Source organism: Vipera berus, assembly GCF_964194415.1.
Source record: "Vipera berus genome assembly, chromosome: 6".
NCBI lineage: Eukaryota > Metazoa > Chordata > Lepidosauria > Squamata > Viperidae > Vipera > Vipera berus.
In genome coordinates, this window is record NC_138208.1 from 55,916,890 (window position 1) to 55,933,181 (window position 16,292).

At 47.6% G+C, this 16,292-nt stretch overlaps 1 protein-coding gene across 1 annotated transcript in view; it reads left to right on the plus strand.

Annotated features, from left to right (window-relative positions):
- Positions 1-16,292, plus strand: part of NEDD1 (NEDD1 gamma-tubulin ring complex targeting factor) — a 49,505-nt gene that overhangs the window by 17,436 nt on the left and 15,777 nt on the right. The window contains exons 5-8 of the mRNA XM_081331986.1: positions 589-729; positions 4,820-5,049; positions 6,155-6,356; positions 6,688-6,877. Coding sequence (XP_081188112.1) covers positions 589-729; positions 4,820-5,049; positions 6,155-6,356; positions 6,688-6,877 — 763 coding nt within the window. The remainder of the gene's footprint in view (positions 1-588; positions 730-4,819; positions 5,050-6,154; positions 6,357-6,687; positions 6,878-16,292) is intronic.

A 16,292-nucleotide genomic window follows, 5' to 3' on the forward strand; every position in this document is an offset into this window, starting at 1 on the left:
AGGGCTACCTTTTTAAAAAACTCTTTTAAGCCTATTATAGAATTTGCAGAACTGTTTAATGCAGACATGCCAAACTTGTGACGCCCCATGACGTTGTGCAACGTATCGGGATGGTTTTGTCATTGCCGGCAATGGGGTGGGCGCAGCTTCCGCATGACGCATCCGGCCCGCAGGCTGACAGTTTGACACCCCTGGTTTAATGTATTTCCTTCAGAATTGTGAGAAATTGTATCATTGATTTTCACCAGTAGTGATCACAGTAGGATTGGGATTCACAAAGAAGTGTTTCAGGATCTACATTAGATCCTGAGGCCACAGGTAGTCTGCCCTAGTTTGACTTGAATTCAAATTCAGATGATTAAAAATGTGGATTGTTAAAAATCAGACATGTAGCAGGACAAGTCTTGCATATATGTGGTGTATAAATATTGATAAAAAACCTAAAGCATAAATCCCATTTGGTTCTGTGGAAGTTTCTACCATAAAAGAGGCTAGTGCCATGTAAAATAGTGATTATGTAATCTCAAAATTTCCTTAGAGCCACATGAGTCTTGTACTAAATTAAGGCTTGCATATTTTCTTCTTCAGGATCATAGAGATGAAATAACTTGTGTGTCATTTAATTGGAATGATTGCTATGTTGCCTCAGGATCCATGAGTGGTGAAATTATCCTGCATAGTATCGGTACAAATTTATCCAGCACTCCATTTGGTCATGGAAGCTCACAGGTATGTATCAGTGACACAGCAATCTGTTCCTAGTGCCATTAATGAATTCTATGGTAATCTTACAGAAGGTCTATAGTACAACTTGAACACCAATTTTATATCCAGCTTTCAAAAGCTGGGAGTATCTTCTGCAAATAATGCTATCATATTCTAATTTGTGACAAATTAGAGGGATAATGATTTTTTACATAAATGGAAAGTTGGTTGGTTCTATTTAATTGTATTTGAATAAAACTTACAGGATAATATGTATGAAAATGTGGGATTCTTTTGATATATAACAACAGAAAAGCAGATGCTAATGGTATAACCTATTTTTAGGTATATTGTTGCATCTTTCTTATAAGAAATATTGCTTTTCATTTTCAGTAACCTGAACAAACTAAATATTACACAGCACAACTTTGCAAAAGATATGATCGTGGCATTGTGTTCATTAAAAGCAAAATCCCAGGTTGAAGAAACTGATGTTTTTGATTTGTTGTTATCATCCATCAGTTACCGTATATTGATGCAAACTTTTTAATAGTCAGTTTGCTCTTTTTTAAAAAGCCACCTCATAGCAGAGCTAATAAAGTTGTCATTGCTTGCTTTATGTGTGGCTTATTTGGGAAACTGTGTCTGACAGTTATTGATAGACAATGTGATTTTGTTTAAAGACCAAAGCAATGAAAATAGGAATGAAAGATTGGAGTTTTAGTGACAAGGTGCTAAAAGGCATATAGCTGGATTATATTAATTGGACTTTTCTGTGTGTAGTTTAAATTCCTGGCTGTGGTTTATTTTGCCATTTGTAACTTTTATAACCTTTCATTATAGCCAGCTGAAGAAAATTTCAATTGCTCTTAATCTAGATCCATCTTATTGTAAAATATAGGGATTTATGACTCAGGGATGAAAGTGAAATGAGGATTATTTGCTATGATATTGATAAATGAAATTTAAATAGTTATATAAAATATATGATGCTAATGAAATTATTCTTTTTAATGCAATTTATGAGTAGAAACATGAAAGGTTTCAGATTTTCTGCTTGTTTATTTGAAACTCCACCTGAATAAATTATTTATTTTAAGTACAAGATGGAACAAAGGAAAGTAGAAAAGAATTTTTTTTTATAATAGGACATGAAAACACTGGAACAAAATATTTAAAGTCTTCTTCCTCATGTAAACTTTACCTGTGATTTCTAAAGTTTTGAAGAAGTAGCCTAATTTAAAGTGTGTGTGTTGAGAACACCATATTCCGACAGTAAATGGACTTACTCTGACATTTCTGATTTTCTTGTATAGCTGTTTCAAAACTCCTTCATGTTCATTTTAACCTCTGAAAGATGCATATGTTCCAGTTTGGAACAGTGGTTAAAATGCAAAGGATTAGAAACTGAGAGATTGAATTCTGGTCATCCCTTAGTCACAAAAGCTTGGTTGGATGACTTTGAGCCACTCTTTCTCAGTCCAAACCATCTCATAGGGTGGTTATTGCAAGAAAAATAGATGGTAGAGGCATTGTGTATAATATTCTAAATTATATAAATGAAGGTGGGATATAAATGTAACACCATAATAAAAATATTCCCCACCTGTAATTATGAAGAGGTGGTCGGCAGACTTCATGGAGGTAGAGAGAATCTAGTAGCCCCCACTCCCCCCCAGATTCTTCCAGCATTTTTGCACACTGTTTTTAAATGTGTGTTCAAAATTTGCTAAATGTCTAATATATGAAGGATTGTGAAAATAATCCCATTGAAAGTATGTTCTGTGGTAACAAAGAATGCATGGAGTTAAAAAAAGGCATTATTCCCTCAATTTTAGCTTCATAATATCTTGCTGAATCACAACCTCAGTCTTGGAAAAAAAATTAGCAATAAAAAGCAGACACTAAGCTTGGCATTCTTGTCAGGATTCAAAAGTTTCCATTATTGCAGAATTGCCTACCTTGGAAAAGTTGTTAAATTTTAATTGCATGTCACTCCAGTGAAACGTATATGGCAGAATTGCTGACTAAACATTTGAAAGGGCTGCTCTTGTAATAAAGATGTGGTATCAGTGCTGACGTTCAGTTAAAGGTTTTTCAGGTACTACTTTTCTGTTTCTCACTACTGGATATTGTGTCAGTTTCAATCTCTTCTCTGAATGCTATATATTATGCTATGACCACAGTGTTGAGCCACAAGAGGAAATGTGCTTTTTAGTGAAAAACCATACCTGTGACCCACTGTTTTCACTCTTTCCAACCTGACAGAATGTTGGAAACAAATAAAGTGAAAGAGCTCAGTTCTCTGCAGGAGAACTGGGACCTAATTTGTGTGGTCTGTATATTTTAAAAATGACTTTTTCTGGTTTGGGTCTGAAGAGGGGAAGAATATCTCCCAGTGCATCCCTAAGAGAATTGAAAGATTCTCTTGAATTGAACCCCTGCGTTCTTTCAGGTGGCATTGCTGAGTTCTCTGCCATAGTTTGGGAAGGAAAAAAAAAATAGGTTGCTGTGCTTTGATACAAGTCTATATGATATAAAGACATGTTCTGCATGTTTTTTCTCTCACTTGTTATTCTTTTCAACTCAACTTAATGTTGGAAAATCATTAAGGAAAAGAAGGGAGAACTTTATTGTTCAGTGTTCCAAAACTAAAGAAACAGAGCCAGATTTTGTGTGGGACAAGAAACTGGCAGAATATTAAATTTGAAAATAGGCCAGATCTAGCAACAAATGCAACAAACAAAAGAAAAATCCTGAGAAAAAAAATAAACACACATCTTTGGGGCAGACCATTGGGTAATGTCTCACAGAGTAGTTAATACTTTAAGCCATCTTTAATATTCTTTCCTCTTTCTTGGTGACATCCAAGAGTGGAATTTTTATTAAAATGCTGCATTAGGATTTATGTTTTTTTTCATAATATATGAAAAAGGGAATAATATACACACAAAGTCCTTTTGCAAAGGCACCAGTGCTTTTTTTTCCAATCAGTGCCTGTACAGCAATTCATTGTAAAGAAGTAGACCTCAACTTACAACCACAATTGAGGCCAAATTTTTTGTTTCTAAATTTGTTAAGTGAGTTTGCTCCATTTTATGACCTTTCTTTGCTACAGTTGTTAAATGAATAACTTCAGGTATTAAGTTAGTAACACGGTTGTTAAGTGAATCTGTCTTTCCTATTGAATTTGCTCGTCAGAAGGTCACAAAAAGTGATCACATGACCCCAGGACACTGCAACCATCATAGATATGAGTCAGTTGCCAAGTGTCTTAATTTTGATTATGTGCTGCAACAGTCATAAGTGTGAAAAACGGTCATGTCACTTTTTTCCGTGCTATTGTAACTTTGAATGGTCAGTAAATGAACTATTGTAAGTCAAGGACTACCTGTACTGTATTTCCATAGATTTTATATTGGAACAACAATATCTGGCCTCCTATGCATTAATGTGAGAGATATTGCTTTTTTTAAATGGGTGAGTTTATGAAATAACTTCATTTAGTAACACATTTAGTAAAACACTCCAGTTTTTATGCACCATTCTTTCCAAATTACAAGTGCTACACTTCTAAATGAAATAAAATGTTTTTAGTAGTGACTGAAATAAAAAATATATCTCACCTTAAAGGCCTTCAGTTCTTAAGAAATGGTAGGTTTTGCCAGTTTGTTTTGAAAGAGATCCCATGAAATGTATAAGTGTTACAATTCTTTTTAAATAATTAAAAATGTCGCATTTTTTTCCAGATGTCTTGGCTACTTTATAGGCTGCTATAGAAGTTTTTATTTTCCTTTGCTTGCATATGTGATTTTTATAACTTGAGATTTCAAGTAGTGTTTAGCTGATTATTTGATCCTGAACTGTTGTTTAAAAAACATAAATTCTTTTATTAATAGGATTAAAAATAAAATATTATGACATCTTGGGAATGTACGTTTAACACAAATATGCATCAACTTGAAGTCTTTGATTAAAAGACTCCCTACACATTAAACATTATGAACATGTGCCACTAATTACTTTGACTTAAACTTTTAGAGTTGGATTTTGGCTAAGGCAAACTTCAGTTGAAATAGAAATTATGGAATGCTGTTTGTTTGTTTTCTTACAGCCAATACGCCATTTGAAATATTCTCCCTTTAAAAAAGCATTACTGGGCAGCGTCTCTGACAGTGGAACTGTAACCCTATGGGATGTCAACAGTCAAACTCCATACCATAACTTTGAAAATGCTCATAAAGCTCCAGCTTATGAAATCTGTTTTTCTCCCATCAGTGAGTTGCTGCTTGTAACTGTAGGTCTAGATAAAAGAATAATTCTCTATGACACAGCAAGTAAAAGGTAAATATGTAATTGTCAGTGTACTTATTTACAAAATAAATAACAGCTTTTAGCTAGTCACTTGATAAATGGGCTGCCGATATATTTAATAAATAAATTTACATCTAACCCAAAATATTGTGAAACCTTCATCATGAACTCTCTAAGGAAACTAAACTCATTTTAATTTCAAAAGTATGTTTGAAAATTGTTTTTAGAATGTTTTTCATATATAAAAACCTTGCTTGCTTCAGTAAAGATAACCTTATTATAGTGATGAAACTTGAAAATGATTATTCATATGTCAAATCTTGAATATGAAGTTCTCTGCAATTTATTATTAGATTGATTAAATCAAATGGGAAAAGTGGAGAAAATCCAGTGCTGATGCCCTAAAGTTTATTTATGTACTGTCACAGACAATTAAAACCTTAAATCTGTTTTTATTCTGAACCTATAATGGTTGGAGTGTATGAGAAGAAAATCTTAAGCAGAAACCACAAATAAGGTATAGGATATTGCCTCCGAGAGTTCAATTTGCCATGCCACATACTTGAATTTTTGTCAAAATTGAGAAGGTATCACGACTAGCAGTATTTAGGGATATGCTTCCACTAGAAGAATGATGACCTTTGTGTATTAACTTTATGCATTAATATTTAAATATAAGATGAATAAATAATAAAACTAAAAAGATAAAATGGGCATATTGGTAGAGATAATCATTTATCGGGAAAACATTTTATTTTTATTTTTTTTAATCCCATTTATATCCCGCCCTTCTCCAAAGACTCAGGGCGGCTTACAATCTAAAGCACAATGTGCTTAGCAATAGCCTTCATTCTATGTATATACCTGCTTAATAGGGCTTTCGGGGCCCCCGAAGCTGCATTTTTACAAAGTCAGCTTATTGCCCCCAACAATCTGGGTCCTCATTGTGTGTCTCAAGTCTTATTTTGGCCATGAAGCCCACTGAATAATCTTGGGTCAGATATACAGATGTAACCAGATCAAACCCAACAAAAAACTCAATAAGATAACAGTTTTTATTTTAAAAACCGTATGTAACATTCTTATGGTTTCCCCCCCCCCTTTTGTGTTCAATATCTTTATTTGACATATAAAGGCAGTTGAGAACTTTAGTAGCAGAATCTCCTCTAACTGCAGTAGAATTCATGCCTGAAGGAAATTCACTGACTATTGGCTCTTCTCGTGGAAAAATATACCATTATGATTTAAGAAAGCTGACAGCACCTGTGAAATCAGTCAGTGCTCACAAAACCTCTGTGAAATGCATAACACTGCAGAATTGTAACAGTTTTTCAAAGGTAAAACATCTTGAGCATATATTGTTGAAACGTTGATTAAAAAAACTAAATATTTTCCATTTATGGCAAATCAATAAACAAATCATGCATATTTATTAAGCTTTGAAATATCTTTATATTTTAATTGTATTTAAATTGTACAGTTTTTATGCCTACAAAATAGCTGATATTTTCAATCATACTGGTTTAACATTTAACTTGAAAATAATTTGTTGGAATGCTTTATATTTACAAGAATTAAAAATGTTAGGATAATTGATGCTAATATTCTAGTCATAGTTGTAGATAATTTTATTTGGAATATTTCTGACATACTTGTTTTTATTTTTAGTCTAGTCATAAAACAAGTTCAAGTAAGCAAACTTGCAAAAAATCTGGTGTCAAGTCGACAAATAATACTGCAGGAATTCAGAATGTTGGCATTTTAAAAAATCTTATATCTAATGTCCCTGCTACTTTCCTGCCCCAGTCCATGCCAAGTAATGAAGTTAAAGGAACTGATGCTATTCCAGATAAATCAGGTAAAAAAAAAGAATTTAAAAACTTTTTAAAAAAATCCTGTTATGCAAAAAGTGCCAAAGAATCAGTATAGGTTAGTTATTTCATTATTTTGTTTTAAAACTTCTGAAACCCCACTGAAATGTTGTATTTGTTATGTAAAGTTATTCACTCTGGCAAGGCCTTTTTCTTTTTTCTTTTTGCCAAAAAACGTTCCTTAACTCAATCATAGCTGGTCTATGGTAAAAAATTTATCATCTTCGGGCTAAGATAAACAGAATAAACAATACACATGCTTAAAAATGCAACTCTTTTGTTGTTGTTAGCTGCGAAGTCGTGTCCGACCCATTGCGACCCTATGGACAACGTTCCTCCAGGCCTTCCTGTCCTCTACCATCTTCTGGAGTCCATTTAAGCTCATGCCTACTGCTTCAGTGACTCCATCCAGCTACCTCATTCTCTGTCGTCCCATTCTTCTATTGCCCTCAATCTTTCCCGGCATTAGGCTATTCTCCAGTGAGTTCTTCCTTCTCATTAGGTGGCCAAAGTATTTGAGTTTTAGCTTCAGGATCTGGCCTTCTAAAGAGCAGTCAGGGTTGATCTCCTCTAGGACTGACTGGTTTGATCACCTTGCAGTCCAAGGGACTCGCAGGAGTCTTCTCCAGCACCACAGTTCAAAGGCCTCAATTCTTTGGCGCCCAGCCTTTCTTATGGTCCAACTTTCACTGCCATACATTGCAACTGGGAAGACCATAGCCTTGACTATACGCACTTTTGTTGACAGGGTGATATCTCTGCTTTTTAGTGTGTTGTCTAGATTTCCCATGGCTTTCCTCCCGAGGAGCAAGCGTCTTTTAATTTCTTGGCTACAGTCCCCATCTGCAGTGATCTTGGAGCCCAGGAAAATAAAATCTGTCACTACCTCCATTGCTTCCCCATCTATTTGCCAGGAATTGAGAGGGCCGGATGCCATGATCTTGGTTTTCTTAATGTTTAGTTTCAACCCAGGTTTTGCACTCTCCTTCTTCACCTGCAACAAGAGGCTCTTTAGTTCTTCACTTTCTGCCATTAGAGTGGTATTATCTGCATATCTTAGGTTGTTGATATTTCTTCCGGCAATCTTAATTCCAACTTTTGATTCATCTAGCCCTGCCTTTCTCATGATGTGCTCTGCATATACCGTATATACTTGAGTATAAGCCGAATTTTTCAGCCCACTTTTTGGGCTGAAAAATTCCACTTCGGCTTATACTCCAGTCAACAAAAAAACTTACCGAGGACTTGTGCGCGGCCGAGGCTTTGGTGCTTCCGGGATCGCGAGCACCTCTCCCAAGCCACCACCATCCGGAGACCTGCCGAAGTTTGGGGAGGTTTGGGGAGGTGCGCGCGCACCTCCCCAAACCTCCCCAAACCTCGGCAGGTCTCCGTTCCTCCGCGCAGACCTGCCGACGTTTGGGGAGGTTTGGGCGCCTCCCCAAACCTCGGCAGGTCTCCGTTCCTCCTGCCGACCTTTGGGGAGGTTTGGGCGCCTCCCCAAACCTCCCCAAACCTCGGCAGGTCTCCATTCCTCCTGCCGACCTTTGGGGAGGTTTGGGCGCCTCCCCAAACCTCGGCAGGTCTCCGTTCCTCCTGCCGACCTTTGGGGAGGTTTGGGCACCTCCCCAAACCTCGGCAGGTCTCCGTTCCTCCTGCCGACCTTTGGGGAGGTTTGGGCGCCTCCCCAAACCTCCCCAAACCTCGGCAGGTCTCCGTTCCTCCTGCCGACCTTTGGGGAGGTTTGGGCGCCTCCCCAAACCTCCCCAAACCTCGGCAGGTCTCCGTTCCTCCGCGCAGACCTGCCGACGTTTGGGGAGGTTTGGGCGCCTCCCCAAACCTCCCCAAACCTCGGCAGGTCTCCGTTCCTCCTGCCGACCTTTGGGGAGGTTTGGGCGCCTCCCCAAACCTCCCCAAACCTCGGCAGGTCTCCGTTCCTCCTGCCGACCTTTGGGGAGGTTTGGGCGCCTCCCCAAACCTCCCCAAACCTCGGCAGGTCTCCGTTCCTCCTGCCGACCTTTGGGGAGGTTTGGGCGCCTCCCCAAACCTCCCCAAACCTCGGCAGGTCTCCGTTCCTCCTGCCGAGGTTTGGGGAGGTTTGGGCGCCTCCCCAAACCTCCCCAAACCTCGGCAGGTCTCCGTTCCTCCGCGCAGACCTGCCGAGGTTTGGGGAGGTTTGGGCACCTCCCCAAACCTCGGCAGGTCTCCGTTCCTCCTGCCGAGGTTTGGGGAGGTTTGGGCGCCTCCCCAAACCTCCCCAAACCTCGGCAGGTCTCCGTTCCTCCGCGCAGACCTGCCGACCTTTGGGGAGGTTTGGGCGCCTCCCCAAACCTCCCCAAACCTCGGCAGGTCTCCGTTCCTCCTGCCGACCTTTGGGGAGGTTTGGGCGCCTCCCCAAACCTCCCCAAACCTCGGCAGGTCTCCGTTCCTCCTGCCGACCTTTGGGGAGGTTTGGGCACCTCCCCAAACCTCCCCAAACCTCGGCAGGTCTCCGTTCCTCCTGCCGACCTTTGGGGAGGTTTGGGCGCCTCCCCAAACCTCCCCAAACCTCGGCAGGTCTCCGTTCCTCCTGCCGACCTTTGGGGAGGTTTGGGCGCCTCCCCAAACCTCCCCAAACCTCGGCAGGTCTCCGTTCCTCCGCGCAGACCTGCCGACGTTTGGGGAGGTTTGGGCGCCTCCCCAAACCTCCCCAAACCTCGGCAGGTCTCCGTTCCTCCTGCCGACCTTTGGGGAGGTTTGGGCGCCTCCCCAAACCTCCCCAAACCTCGGCAGGTCTCCGTTCCTCCTGCCGAGGTTTGGGGAGGTTTGGGCGCCTCCCCAAACCTCCCCAAACCTCGGCAGGTCTCCGTTCCTCCGCGCAGACCTGCCGAGGTTTGGGGAGGTTTGGGCGCCTCCCCAAACCTCCCCAAACCTCGGCAGGTCTCCGTTCCTCCTGCCGACCTTTGGGGAGGTTTGGGCGCCTCCCCAAACCTCCCCAAACCTTGGCAGGTCTCCGTTCCTCCGCGCAGACCTGCCAACCTTTGGGGAGGTTTGGGCGCCTCCCCAAACCTCCCCAAACCTCGGCAGGTCTCCGTTCCTCCTGCCAACCTTTGGGGAGGTTTGGGCGCCTCCCCAAACCTCCCCAAACCTCGGCAGGTCTCCGTTCCTCCTGCCGACCTTTGGGGAGGTTTGGGCGCCTCCCCAAACCTCCCCAAACCTCGGCAGGTCTCCGTTCCTCCTGCCGAGGTTTGGGGAGGTTTGGGCGCCTCCCCAAACCTCCCCAAACCTCGGCAGGTCTCCGTTCCTCCGCGCAGACCTGCCGAGGTTTGGGGAGGTTTGGGCGCCTCCCCAAACCTCCCCAAACCTCGGCAGGTCTCCGTTCCTCCGCGCAGACCTGCCGACGTTTGGGGAGGTTTGGGCGCCTCCCCAAACCTCCCCAAACCTCGGCAGGTCTCCGTTCCTCCTGCCGACCTTTGGGGAGGTTTGGGCGCCTCCCCAAACCTCCCCAAACCTCGGCAGGTCTCCGTTCCTCCTGCCGAGGTTTGGGGAGGTTTGGGCGCCTCCCCAAACCTCCCCAAACCTCGGCAGGTCTCCGTTCCTCCGCGCAGACCTGCCGAGGTTTGGGGAGGTTTGGGCGCCTCCCCAAACCTCCCCAAACCTCGGCAGGTCTCCGTTCCTCCTGCCGACCTTTGGGGAGGTTTGGGCGCCTCCCCAAACCTCGGCAGGTCTCCGTTCCTCCTGCCGAGGTTTGGGGAGGTTTGGGCGCCTCCCCAAACCTCCCCAAACCTCGGCAGGTCTCCGTTCCTCCGCGCAGACCTGCCGAGGTTTGGGGAGGTTTGGGCACCTCCCCAAACCTCGGCAGGTCTCCGTTCCTCCTGCCGAGGTTTGGGGAGGTTTGGGCGCCTCCCCAAACCTCCCCAAACCTCGGCAGGTCTCCGTTCCTCCGCGCAGACCTGCCGACCTTTGGGGAGGTTTGGGCGCCTCCCCAAACCTCCCCAAACCTCGGCAGGTCTCCGTTCCTCCTGCCGACCTTTGGGGAGGTTTGGGCGCCTCCCCAAACCTCCCCAAACCTCGGCAGGTCTCCGTTCCTCCTGCCGACCTTTGGGGAGGTTTGGGCACCTCCCCAAACCTCCCCAAACCTCGGCAGGTCTCCGTTCCTCCTGCCGACCTTTGGGGAGGTTTGGGCGCCTCCCCAAACCTCCCCAAACCTCGGCAGGTCTCCGTTCCTCCGCGCAGACCTGCCGAGGTTTGGGGAGGTTTGGGCGCCTCCCCAAACCTCCCCAGGTCTCCGTTCCTCCTGCCGATCTTTGGGGAGGTTTGGGCGCCTCCCCAAACCTCCCCAAACCTCGGCAGGTCTCCGTTCCTCCGCGCAGACCTGCCGAGGTTTGGGGAGGTTTGGGCGCCTCCCCAAACGTCCCCAAACCTCGGCAGGTCTCCGTTCCTCCTGCCGACCTTTGGGGAGGTTTGGGCGCCTCCCCAAACCTCCCCAAACGTCGGCAGGTCTGCGCGGAGGAACGGAGACCTGCCGAGGTTTGGGGAGGTTTGGGGAGGCGCCCAAACCTCCCCAAAGATCGGCAGGAGGAACGGAGACCTGGGGAGGTTTGGGGAGGCGCCCAAACCTCCCCAAACCTCGGCAGGTCTGCGCGGAGGAACGGAGACCTGCCGAGGTTTGGGGAGGTTTGGGGAGGCGCCCAAACCTCCCCAAACCTCGGCAGGAGGAACGGAGACCTGCCGAGGTTTGGGGAGGTGCCCAAACCTCCCCAAACCTCGGCAGGTCTGCGCGGAGGAACGGAGACCTGCCGAGGTTTGGGGAGGTTTGGGGAGGCGCCCAAACCTCCCCAAAGGTCGGCAGGAGGAACGGAGACCTGCCGAGGTTTGGGGAGGTTTGGGGAGGCGCCCAAACCTCCCCAAAGGTCGGCAGGAGGAACGGAGACCTGCCGAGGTTTGGGGAGGTTTGGGGAGGCGCCCAAACCTCCCCAAAGGTCGGCAGGAGGAACGGAGACCTGCCGAGGTTTGGGGAGGTTTGGGGAGGCGCCCAAACCTCCCCAAACCTCGGCAGGTCTGCGCGGAGGAACGGAGACCTGCCGAGGTTTGGGGAGGTTTGGGGAGGCGCCCAAACCTCCCCAAACCTCGGCAGGAGGAACGGAGACCTGCCGAGGTTTGGGGAGGTTTGGGGAGGCGCCCAAACCTCCCCAAAGGTCGGCAGGAGGAACGGAGACCTGCCGAGGTTTGGGGAGGTTTGGGGAGGCGCCCAAACCTCCCCAAACCTCGGCAGGTCTGCGCGGAGGAACGGAGACCTGCCGAGGTTTGGGGAGGTTTGGGGAGGCGCCCAAACCTCCCCAAAGGTCGGCAGGAGGAACGGAGACCTGCCGAGGTTTGGGGAGGTTTGGGGAGGCGCCCAAACCTCGGCAGGTCTGCGCGGAGGAACGGAGACCTGCCGAGGTTTGGGGAGGTTTGGGGAGGCGCCCAAACCTCCCCAAAGGTCGGCAGGAGGAACGGAGACCTGCCGAGGTTTGGGGAGGCGCCCAAACCTCCCCAAAGGTCGGCAGGAGGAACGGAGACCTGCCGAGGTTTGGGGAGGTGCCCAAACCTCCCCAAAGGTCAGCAGGAGGAACGGAGACCTGCCGAGGTTTGGGGAGGTTTGGGGAGGCGCCCAAACCTCCCCAAACGTCGGCAGGTCTGCGCGGAGGAACGGAGACCTGCCGAGGTTTGGGGAGGTTTGGGGAGGCGCCCAAACCTCCCCAAAGGTCGGCAGGAGGAACGGAGACCTGCCGAGGTTTGGGGAGGTTTGGGGAGGCACCCAAACCTCCCCAAAGGTCGGCAGGTCTGCGCGGAGGAACGGAGACCTGCCGAGGTTTGGGGAGGCGCCCAAACCTCCCCAAAGGTCGGCAGGAGGAACGGAGACCTGCCGAGGTTTGGGGAGGTTTGGGGAGGCACCCAAACCTCCCCAAAGGTCGGCAGGTCTGCGCGGAGGAACGGAGACCTGCCGAGGTTTGGGGAGGCGCCCAAACCTCCCCAAAGGTCGGCAGGAGGAACGGAGACCTGCCGAGGTTTGGGGAGGTTTGGGGAGGCGCCGAAACCTCCCCAAAGGTCGGCAGGTCTGCGCGGCGGAACGGAGACCTGCCGAGGTTTGGGGAGGCGCCCAAACCTCCCCAAAGGTCGGCAGGAGGAACGGAGACCTGCCGAGGTTTGGGGAGGTTTGGGGAGGCGCCCAAACCTCCCCAAAGGTCGGCAGGAGGAATGGAGACCTGCCGAGGTTTGGGGAGGTTTGGGGAGGCGCCCAAACCTCCCCAAAGGTCGGCAGGAGGAACGGAGACCTGCCGAGGTTTGGGGAGGTTTGGGGAGGCGCCCAAACCTCCCCAAACCTCGGCAGGTCTGCGCGGAGGAACGGAGACCTGCCGAGGTTTGGGGAGGTTTGGGGAGGCGCCCAAACCTCCCCAAAGGTCGGCAGGAGGAACGGAGACCTGCCGAGGTTTGGGGAGGTTTGGGGAGGCGCCCAAACCTCCCCAAAGGTCGGCAGGAGGAACGGAGACCTGCCGAGGTTTGGGGAGGTTTGGGGAGGCGCCCAAACCTCCCCAAACCTCGGCAGGTCTGCGCGGAGGAACGGAGACCTGCCGAGGTTTGGGGAGGTTTGGGGAGGCGCCCAAACCTCCCCAAAGGTCGGCAGGAGGAACGGAGACCTGCCGAGGTTTGGGGAGGTTTGGGGAGGCGCCCAAACCTCGGCAGGTCTGCGCGGAGGAACGGAGACCTGCCGAGGTTTGGGGAGGTTTGGGGAGGCGCCCAAACCTCCCCAAAGGTCGGCAGGAGGAACGGAGACCTGCCGAGGTTTGGGGAGGTTTGGGGAGGCGCCCAAACCTCCCCAAAGGTCGGCAGGAGGAACGGAGACCTGCCGAGGTTTGGGGAGGTGCCCAAACCTCCCCAAAGGTCAGCAGGAGGAACGGAGACCTGCCGAGGTTTGGGGAGGTTTGGGGAGGCGCCCAAACCTCCCCAAACGTCGGCAGGTCTGCGCGGAGGAACGGAGACCTGCCGAGGTTTGGGGAGGTTTGGGGAGGCGCCCAAACCTCCCCAAAGGTCGGCAGGAGGAACGGAGACCTGCCGAGGTTTGGGGAGGTTTGGGGAGGCACCCAAACCTCCCCAAAGGTCGGCAGGTCTGCGCGGAGGAACGGAGACCTGCCGAGGTTTGGGGAGGCGCCCAAACCTCCCCAAAGGTCGGCAGGAGGAACGGAGACCTGCCGAGGTTTGGGGAGGCACCCAAACCTCCCCAAAGGTCGGCAGGTCTGCGCGGAGGAACGGAGACCTGCCGAGGTTTGGGGAGGCGCCCAAACCTCCCCAAAGGTCGGCAGGAGGAACGGAGACCTGCCGAGGTTTGGGGAGGTTTGGGGAGGCGCCGAAACCTCCCCAAAGGTCGGCAGGTCTGCGCGGAGGAACGGAGACCTGCCGAGGTTTGGGGAGGCGCCCAAACCTCCCCAAAGGTCGGCAGGAGGAACGGAGACCTGCCGAGGTTTGGGGAGGTGCCCAAACCTCCCCAAAGGTCGGCAGGTCTGCGCGGAGGAACGGAGACCTGCCGAGGTTTGGGGAGGCGCCCAAACCTCCCCAAAGGTCGGCAGGTCTGCGCGGAGGAACGGAGACCTGCCGAGGTTTGGGGAGGCGCCCAAACCTCCCCAAACGTCGGCAGGAGGAACGGAGACACACAGGGTATTCCTGTGTATTCAGGCTTGCAAAATGGCGGATCGAGCCTCTGCTGGCGGCAGAGGGTTGCAGAACGGCGGATCGGCTTATACTCGAGTCAATAACTTTTTCCAGTTTTTGGGGGTGAAATTGGGGGTCTCGGCTTATACTCGAGTCGGCTTATACTCAAGTATATACGGTAAGTTAAATAGGCAGGGAGACAGTATACAGCCTTGCCGGACTCCTTTCCCAATTTTGAACCAATCAGTGGTTCCGTGTCCAGTTCTCACTGTTGTTTCTTGGCCTGCATATAGGTTTCTCAAGAGACAAATAAGATGGTCTGGTACTCCTATCTCTTTAAGAACTTGCCACAGTTTGTTATGATCCACACAATCAAAGGGTTTAGCATAGTCAATGAAGCAGAAGTAGATGTTTTTCTGGAACTCTCTAGCTTTCTCCATGATCCAGCATATGTTGGCAATTTGATCTCTAGTTCTTCTGCCTCTTTGAAATCTTGCCTGTACTTCTGGTAGTTCTTGATCCACATACTGCTGGAGTCTAGCTAGTAGGATTTTAAGCATAACTTTACTAGCATGAGAAATGAGTACAATGGTGCGATAGTTTGAACATTCTTTGGCACTGCCTTTCTTTGGAATTGGAATGTAAACTGATCTTTTCCAATCCTGTGGCCACTGTTGAGTTTTCCAATTTGCTGGCAAATTGAGTGTAGCACTTTTACTGCATCGTCTTGTAAGATTTTGAATAGCTCAGCTGGAATACTGTCACCTCCACTAGCTTTGTTGTTGTTCAGCTTTTCTAAGGCCTACTTCACTTCACATTCTAGGATGTCTGGCTCGAGGTCAGTGACCACCTCATTGTGATTATCAGGGATGTTAAGCTCATTCTTGTATAGTTCTTCTGTGTAATTTTGCCACCTCTTCTTAATCTCTTCTGCCTCTGTTAGGTCCCTGCCATTTTGGTCCTTTATCATGCCCATTTTTGCATTAAACGTTCCCTTCATCTCTCCAATTTTCTTGAAAAGATCTCTGGTCCTCCCTAATCTATTGTTTTCTTCTATTTCTTTTCACTGTTCATTTAAGAAGGCATTCTTATCTCTTCTAGCTATTCTCTGGAATTCTGCATTCAATTGGGCGTATCTTTCTTTTTCTCCCTTGCCTTTTGTTTCCCTCCTTTCCTCAGCTATTTGCAAAGCTTCCTCAGACAACCATTTTGCTTTCTTGCATTTCTTTTTCTTTGGGATGGTTTTGGTTGCCCCCTGTTGTACAATGTTGCGAACCTCTGTCCATAGTTCTTCAGGCACTCTGTCTATCAGATCGAATTCCTTAAATCTATTTGTCACCTCTACTGTATATTCAACAGGGATATGATTTAATTCATACCTGACTGGCCAAGTGCTTTTCCCTACTTTCTTCAGTTTAAGCCTAAACTTTGCAATGAGAAGCTCATGGTCTGAGCCACAGTCAGCTCCTGGTCTTGTTTTTACTGACTGTATAGAGCTTCTCCATCTTTGGCTGCAGAGCCAAAGGAGTCAATCTCATTTCTGTGTTGACTGTCTGGTGATGTCCATGTGTAGAGCCGTCTCTTGGGTTGTTGGAAAAGAGTGTTTGCTATGACCATCGTATTCTCTTGACAAAATTCTATCAGCCTGTGCCCTGCTTCATTTTGTACTCCAAGGCCAAACTTGCCTGTTATTCCGGTTATCTTTTGGCTTCCTACTTTAGCATTCCAATCCCCCAT